The 8,889-nt window shown below is 38.9% G+C and overlaps 1 protein-coding gene across 1 annotated transcript; it reads right to left on the minus strand.

Moving 5' to 3' along the window:
* Positions 1-6,478, minus strand: LOC117500545 (cell wall protein DAN4). Its single transcript, XM_034153430.1, has 9 exons — positions 6,366-6,478; positions 4,722-4,809; positions 3,014-3,751; positions 2,881-2,912; positions 2,657-2,755; positions 2,299-2,461; positions 2,080-2,144; positions 1,763-1,858; positions 1-1,172 (listed from the first exon to the last, which is right to left on the minus strand). The coding sequence occupies exons 2-9, from the start codon at positions 4,804-4,806 to the stop codon at positions 921-923; spliced, it is 1,530 nt and encodes a 509-aa protein (XP_034009321.1). The 5' UTR covers positions 4,807-4,809; positions 6,366-6,478; the 3' UTR covers positions 1-920.
* Positions 6,479-8,889: the final 2,411 nt, after the last annotated feature.

The raw sequence follows: 8,889 nt of genomic DNA on the forward strand, positions 1-8,889 counted from the left end.
TATAGTTTATTATAGCTCATTTAATTATAAGGCACAATCATATTTTACACAGTACACACAACTAGAATACATTTTAACATTTCTAATTGCATTTAACATTTACATGACACCATTATACCTTAAAATATTCTCTGTAAACCACACAATATAGACACCTCAAAATTCACAAAAATATCAACTAAAGAGTAGCTCAAAGTACTAAATTGCACACTTCATTAAACCTTCAGCAAACCTTCACAACACCCTGTAACAGCTCAACATGTGTGTGTTTCATAAAGTGCATTTAGAGTCAAAGCTGTGATACTCTCACAATGGCAGAGAAGATAATCTAGGGAGAGTTTAAAGTAATAAAACATTTCTAACCACATCAATAAAAAAAAACGTGTTTAGGCTCACTCACCCGGAAAAAAGTAATTCCGATAGGTGCAAACAAAAACAGTTTTAGCTTTCTTCAAGAGAACAGTTCCTGAATTCAGTTATGGGCAAGTTCATGTCTCAAATAAATTACATGGTGATTCAAAAATATTTCTTAAAAATCCACTGAGAAAAAAGGTTTAAAGTGAAAAATAATTGTTAATTTTAGAGGTGATTTGCACCTAAAATGTAAAGTGATTCCTGAAGTTATATAAGATATAATTTTTCATTTACAAATACTGTTCAAGCCATTTTGGTTGTTCTTGAACTAGAGATAAAAAGGGATTTAGAAATGTAAAAAAAAAAAGGAGACACAAAGTCAACATTGTAACTGAGGCTTTACACATTCCCTTACATATATACATTACAATCACATGTGAATATCAGTGAGATAAATGAAGTAGTGGTATCCTCTGCACTGCTAAGCTTGTTCTCTGGAGGAATGACACAAAGCTCTGATTACCTAATGACCCGCAGAGCAGCTGAGCTAGCTCCTACTCAGAGACTCAGAGCAGTAAATTGATGGCGAGCAGGCAAAATAAGGAAGCAACCAATTCTGTGTGGAGATGAGGACCTCTTGTGGAGAAATTAGGGACATTCAGCGTGCCGTTCAACCACAGGCAGGAGGTCATAGTGGCGTTGCAGCACTCCAGGTGACATGGAGGTTCTATGGAGGCCTTGCATGGAGTCTGGGCAGAACAGTTGGTGGTGCAGCCTGCGGTCCACTTCAAAACAGACTCCTTTTTCTCCTTTTTCAGCTGAAAAGGCAATAGTGAGTGAGAAAAAACATTGAAGGACAAGTGGTTGAAAGTCTAAATAAGAGTGTGTGTTGTCGGTCTATTCATTCGAGAATACAATGAGCATATTGTATACATAGAAACTTAACTTTATTAGAATATCTTAAAGAAACAAGCAGAAAAAAAGTGCTGATACGAGCCTTTTACATAATTTAAGCCTGTGGGCTGCCAACATTTTTCGAAAGAGAATTTGAATGAATTATTAATATTTTCAGTGATTTACAAGCACAACAACTAGTTGATGTAACATGGCTTCACATAAAATACACTGTATTATAGTTTCCTTTACATTTTTCGTCACTATTTGTGTGCAGTATACAAAGGCATACGGCACATTTGTTTGTGTATCTTGGGTTTATGGCTCAGTCTAATTGAGTTTGTGCTGAAAAAAGACACCAATTGGGTAAGGACAATTTCACAGGTGCTAAACAAAGCCAACAATGAATGCATAGAATGCTGGCTACAATCTTCCTGCACTCCAGATGGTTAAACATTTAAATCAATTATATATTCATAAATATGACATTCAATATAGCCAGAGCAGTTCTCACCTGACAGTGTGGCTGTGAGGAGGTGCATGTCTGGGCTTTTTGAAAAGTTTTGTAGCAATCTGTGCCAGTACATGAACCAACATGGCATTTGTTTCCCTGAAAAAAAGAAAACAGAAGAAACAATGATACTAATGTCACACCAGACATGACTAGCAGAATTGTTCTTTAGACAGTCACATCTGTTTGCAGTTAGTGAGAAAAAACAAGAGGAGACGGAATGAACTTCAGTGATACACACAACTATAGCTTTCCTGTCACCTTATCTGCATCTATGAAAATGCGAGCAAACACAAATAAATCCCTCCGTTTGTCCTTACTTTGTCTGCCGTTGTCGTAAGAATGGTGGTTTTCATTGTGGGTTTGGTTGTTGTCGTTGGCATGACTAAAATCAGGAAAGGAAAAGAATGAACCCTTACAAAAATTGCAACCTTACAATTACAAGTATACATCTGTAAATATCATACATGAGATAAATCCTTAATTGCCTCGCTGTATTACCATCATTAAGACGTCATAACATGGTTAAAGATCAGTACCTGTGGTTGTATTCATCATCATCATGGATGCAAAAGTGCTATTAAGGCAGCCGGTAGAATTGCAGCAGTACACAGAGCAGTTGGTCTGAGAGGCGTTGACGCAGCTATCAGCACAGGACAAGCTGCAGCCAACGGTGTAACACATGTCCGTCTGTTTGATCAGCTGACACAGTGAAGAATGACATATTAGAAGACACATTTGAGATGCTTTTGCCTTTTTGAACATATCATTGACTATTAAGCAAGATATACTGACTTTCCTAAAAGAAGCAAAAGACTGTTAGGATGGTTCTTTGTTATGGACAATGCATCAAATCGTTTTGTTAAACTTTTTTTTCAGTATCATTTGCGTCCCTACCTGACACAAGCAGACACCATCAGCACATAATGTTGTATTCTGACTGGTGTACATTGTATAGCAGTCTGTGTAGTTACAGGTGAATGAGGGGCAGTACATCTGTGTTTGAGAGAGACGAAAAGTATATTATGAGGGTCAGAGGCTAAAGGGAAAATAACGCATAACATCATTACAGTTTACTCTAAATAAGGTGGACTTGCAATGCTCATCGATGTAACATTTACCATAGTGGTTCCATTCATACCAGTCATGCCACCTGCACCAAAAAGATAGATGTCATGATTAAAGATACAGAAAGATAGACAACATAATACGAAACACAATTCTCCTTTTTTCATGAAACAAATGAAGCCTTACAAGTAGAGTTTGATGAAGGAGTTGTGGACATCATTGAGGTCCAAGGACCAGAGTTTGAGGTCATGGAAGAAGAGGAGGAGGAGGAGGAGGAGGAGGCAGGCCCGGACATGGTGGTGGCTGTTAAAGCAAATGTAGAGGAGGCAGAGGTGGATCCTGGATTAATAGCATTGACTGAATTATCAGTGGTGATAGCAGCTGTAGATGCAGAATTAGCTGTGGTGCTGGTGCCAGACTGTGTGGTGGATGTGATGGAGGTTGCTATGCCTCCGGAGGTTGTTGTGGGAGACTGGGTGGCGGGTCCTGTGGATGCTGTGACTCCAGATGTTGCTGCCGGTGTAGGGGACTGGGTGGTGGATGCTGTACCTCCAGATGTTGCTGCCGGTGTAGGGGACTGGGTGGATGCTATCCCTCCAGAGGTGGTTATGGTTGTGACAGACTGGGTGGTGCTGCTAATTGTTGTACCTCCAACAGTGGTGGAGGTGGCAGGCTGGGCGGTGGGGGTTGCTGTGCTAACGGTGGGGGACTGGACCGTGGTTGTGGGTCCATTGGTGGTGGCTGCTGGGGCTCCAGTGGTCATGACAGTGGGGGACTGGGTGGTGCCGGTGGTTGTCATGGCTGCCATGGTGGTAGTAGGTGCTGCGGTTGACATGGAGGCAGTAGTGGAGGAGGACGGGATAATCGCAGACACTGAAGGCAGCAGTAGTCCAAACAGGAGGACGTACAGCATGCCTGTGCAGCCTTGTATTTTGGGGAAAAGAACATATGTATTTTATTGTATGGAAACCAGATATGAAATAAAAATCTGTTATTTAGCTGAGCTCGCACGTATTATATTTGTTTTACATTGGTTACCCAAAAAAAAATAGCCACTCAAATAATTTCTTAGAATGGCCGTGAGTTTAAAAAGTGTATTTAGGTTCAACAATACAAGTACTGTTAAGTGATTCCTAAAGAGAACGGCAAAGAAATAGCTCAAATAGACAGAATATAAACTAATAGGCATGTATGCTTGTACTTGTTTTGTCCACGCACAGAGCGCTGTGCACTGTAACTATGCCGACATGCATGTGTCATCTATTCACGAGAGCGCTACATAATGACAACTTTGCTTTTGGGACTGCGGCAATTCCCAAAGAGTCCCAAAGTTTCAATGGTTTTAACTGCATTTATTTATTTATTAACAAACACCTGTATTTTGACTTAGACAACCATTACAGTGTGTATACATTTTCTACATGGCACACTATATAATGTATAACAAGCAGTACAAGAAATAGAAAGGAGATGTTTCAGATATAAAACATTATCATTGGAGACATTTTAGGTTGTGTAAAATGTTTTTTTTAAATTTGGCTAATCTTTAATGTTTTTTTTATGCATGCTTCTTAGTTAACATTAAGCTGTCTTTGGCTCTTTTCCCGCTGTAACAAATGCAAATGTCCCCTCTGTGGGACGAATTAAGGTATTCTGATTCTCAACTCCATTAATACGATATCTACTTTAGTTTTTCCCTTTTGACTGTATTTCTTTTGATAATTTTCCTTATCTGAATTTAGAATCTCAAGATAGAGAGTGTCGCTTCTTGCATTGCAAACAAAGTTAACTTTACTTTACTGACAAGCTTGGCTCGTTCTTCTATGTAGCTCAAAGTGTTATCGTGTATGTAAGCACTGACAGTGATTTTAAATGAGCAAACACACACTCATACCTGTGTCTTTTATGAAAGCAGCAGAGGCCATCATCACATTAGCAGAAATGGAGAGAGCTCTTTGTCCAGTGTGTACTGAAGTCATTTCCTAAAAATCATAATAAAGGGAAGAGAAAAACACACAACTTACTGAGCTGAGAGATGTTCTGCTACTAATGCACTATTAGTACACAGACGTAAAATAACAAATGTCTGCTTGCAGGATAAACAGAGCTGTGACAGACAGTGCTGACAATAGATCTTTGTGAGGGATGGTAATATGGGCACAATGGAAATTGTTTACCATAGCCATGCATGACCTTTCATTGTATCCCACCTGGGCGCTTCTTTTGATATGACACTCAGCTGAGTCTTATCTGTTTACAATCCTCTAATTGTTCAGGTAAACTGATCTCATAATTGTTTAGTTGACAATAAGACATTGATAAATGTGAGATTTAAAGCTACAATAATATTCTTTTATATTTGTACCCACAGTTTTTCACATTATATTGGTCTTGTAACATTATCAGCACTATTTATTACTTTGTTTTGTCTTGCATGGATATGTATAGTTTTCTTCTTCCATTTGTTTTATAATTATGTTGCTTTGTTGGAGGTTTCTTTCCCATTATACACTGTAGCTTCTGTGCATATGAACTCAAAGCCTTTGAACCTAGTTTCATCTAGAACAAAAGCTTAGTCATAACATTTTAAATCAAGCATGAGAAGCAATTTCCATCAATGGTCTCCCCTGCATGAGGTCATTTTTGCCAAGACTAATTCTGTGTAGTGACTTGCAATTATATCATATATCTGTTTGCAGTGGTTTATTATTGAAGACAATTAAAATGTGTTTGTTCCTCCATCAGTCCCCCTGGGAGAGACGCTGAGCTGCACGGCTTGTTTTTTCCGCTCTCCCCTGGAACCCAGCCCGGCCTCCTATGGGCTCTACACCCTGGAAACTGGGTGACAACAGTGGCCATTTTGGCCTCTGGGTGAAAATGCATGAGTTTAATTGGAAAAAGGGAATATAATATATCCAAGAGAATATTCAGATTGATGAATAGCATCAAGAGGTGTGTTCGGGTGTTACATTTTCATGCTGTTAATTACACCTTCCTGGGGTTTGCATTTTAATTATGTTGTACTGGTGATCGGATTCAAGATTGAATTTCAGGACTATTCAAACGAAAACAAAATGAACCCTCAACATAATCCAAATGTAATGTAAATATTTGTGTCAATGTGATTTTTGAGATGAGGAAAGGCTACAAGCGGAAAACCGGAAATGTTAGAGTTTGTCACAATCAGCCAAAACATTAATCTTAAGGATATGACTCATCCTTATGAGATTTAGCGACTACAAAACATGTTAAAATTGCCTGAAATACAGACAAATTTACTCTGAAGTGAAAATGATTGTAAATGAAATCCTCGATATAAGTTATTGTTTTAGAGAAACATTTGGACCAGAAGCATCAAAACATAACTGATACCACAAATTCCCCCGCTGCTGTATCATTCTCAGGCTACAAAAGCACCACTGTTTCTGACCAGCATCTCCCTGTGCACAAACATCAAAGCTCTATTTAGCTGAATTCAAATCATGCTCACAAAATCTAACATTTAAAATCAGAAAGGTTCCTATTGAAGTCCACTCACCTGCTGTGAACTCTCTGGGTTTTTTGTTGTCAGCTGTGGTTGAAGTGAAGGACCTCTCTCTCTCTCTCTGGCTTTCCTATCTCTGTTGCTCTCTGTCACCACCCCCCCTTCGCTTCCTGCCGACACTCAAGTGGTAACGTAATAAGAGGAAACTCTCACCTGCACAGCTTTAATGTTGTGAGAGGAGGAGACTAAAGGCCTGTGGTTGCTGGGTGGGTCTAAAGACGCCCTATAATTGATGTGGAAATGATTCTTGGAAAAAGGTACTTTGGGTATTTTCAAGGTGAAAATACATAATCAAAACAAAAAAAACATGTTTCATAATTTTCGCTAAATGACCTTTTATGAGTTTTGATGTCAACATAGAATGACTTGCTTGATTTAAACACCAATTAATTGAAATTGTAAAGAAGTATTTATAAAAAATGTGCTGTATTTCATATTGCTCCATGGGATCAACAGGTGCATAAACACTTTTAAACAACGTTTCTACCTTCAGGGATCAACATATCTTGTGCACTGTACAGTATGAATCAACATAAAAGAAGATATTACGTGACAGTACTTTGCATTGTTTCGGTTGCTTTGGTTATAGTTTGTTTAAACTGTGCACCCAGCATTTAAAGATTTACTAAAATAACTCAGCGGATTAAGCCTTTGTGAGTCTATACGAGTACAGGTGAGATTTCACTGCCCTGTGGGGTGATTGTATAGGAAACTCCTGGTTTCTGTTCAACACAATGTGAAATCAGACCCTCTCTCTCCCTCTGCCATAAAGCCCCCACACACTACAATTACCTCTTTGTGGACTAAAGACCGTAGAATTCTTGGGCACCACACAAAAGGCACAATTCAGGTGACAGAAGTCCTTCCCTTTTACATCACAGCTCCATGAGACACGCAAAATGGTGTCTGCTGTGTTTGGATTATTCAATGTGTTGATACAAATGATACACAAAGGTTCAAGAGAAAATTATGTTAGTAAAATCAAGTCTGGCTTGCAATTCTACTTGTGATGTACGATATTTTATTATTTCTGGAGTTGTATACAGTCAGAAAAAAGCTTTTTACGTATCAGAAAACACTTGAAGGATACAAAAATGATGTAAACTATGTGTCCAAAAGACTGTGTCTGCACCATCTGTGCATCATTGCTGTTGTCAGTGGGGTAAAATGTACAGCAGGTGTAACAAAATGCCTTTAAAACAGTACTAACATTTATTCATATATGTCAGTACAGCAGTAATGTTACATCTGCCAATGAGGTATGTTCAGTGTGTTTGTGTGACTGTCAGCAGGATAACTGCACTACTATGAGCCCAATTTACATGAAACCTGGTTGTAAGGTGAATCAATGGGGAAAAACCCATTTAATTTTAGACCAGATCCAAATCACAGGCCGCAAACACAAAGGATTATTCACTTTTGTTGATGGAACATTTGGCCTATGCAAAAGTCTGTGCCCCTCAAGTAAAGTGAAATGCCTTTGGTTTCCTTTTACGTGAGGGAAGCAGTTTGTGCCCACACTTCTGTTTGGAATACAGTTAAATAATTAAATAATAACTATTGTAATGTACTTAAACATATAAGTACTATTTTAACCCTTCTCTTGCGTTAGGTCATACTATTTTCGGTTAAAATTGACGGGTGTGTTTTGCACAGTGATATCTCTGGAACCCCTAATCCAATTTTGATGGTTGACCTCTCATTTGAACAGTCAAAGCAAGTAGAATCAAGGGGTGGCAGACAGAATGACACCAGGGGTGAATTTCAAGTTATACTTTTGCAGTAAGTTCAAAGATAGTGCTTACTGTACATTACTGTATATGATAGAAATGCTTGCCATGTAGGGTGTGTTTACTGGAGATGGAAATGCTTTAGTTGGTGTTGTAGCTGAGATTCTTCCCGTTCCAATGATGTATGGGATGTATTGATTTGATACAAGCAAGTCAGTGTTTCATTGTGTACTTTCAACTACAGTATATGGTCCGGACCCACCGGTGGGCCCATCATGTTCAGCATTCACTGCATTCACTGTGAGGAATATAAAATAAGATACTGATAATGTTTTCCTCAATGAACATTTAGAGAAAAATAAATATTCAGAGCTCCTCTCCCTCAGGGGCCTCTTCCTGGTCTGTTGACTGTTGGTCAGGCTCATAGTCTGGATCGCTGTTGTCTTCCATTTCTGAGACATCGTCGTCTATGTCTGGTTCAATCTCCTCTTCATTTGGTTCAAAACATTTGTCCAGAGCCTCTCTGACAGAAAATTGCCTAATCGGTCGCCTACTCATTGTGTCAATGAGTCAAATGTGAGCAAGGCACAAATATAACTGCATGAGAGACAGTAATGGAGGGGCATTTACTGCGAGAAAGTGAGAGGTTTTTCTTTCTCGAGGGGCACAGAGCTTGCACCTGTGAGAAGGTATGATACATTGTATCATACAGCGCGAGAAAGTGAAAGGTTCCAGTAACTTAGAGTAAATTGTTTTTTCTGGAAGGTGTGGGGGGACATAAGCACAAG

This window comes from Trematomus bernacchii, unplaced genomic scaffold (assembly GCF_902827165.1).
Source record: "Trematomus bernacchii unplaced genomic scaffold, fTreBer1.1, whole genome shotgun sequence".
Lineage (NCBI taxonomy): Eukaryota > Metazoa > Chordata > Actinopteri > Perciformes > Nototheniidae > Trematomus > Trematomus bernacchii.

Coding starts and splice junctions, on each gene's coding strand:
- LOC117500545 (XM_034153430.1), bottom strand. CDS start 4,806: ATGACTTCAGTACACACTGGACAAAGAGCTCTCTCCATTTCTGCTAAT. Junction 2,462..2,656: donor ATGGTGTCTGCTTGTGTCAG/GTAGGGACGCAA, acceptor TCACTGTGTCAG/CTGATCAAACAGACGGACAT. Junction 1,859..2,079: donor TTACGACAACGGCAGACAAA/GTAAGGACAAAC, acceptor TCTTTTTTTCAG/GGAAACAAATGCCATGTTGG.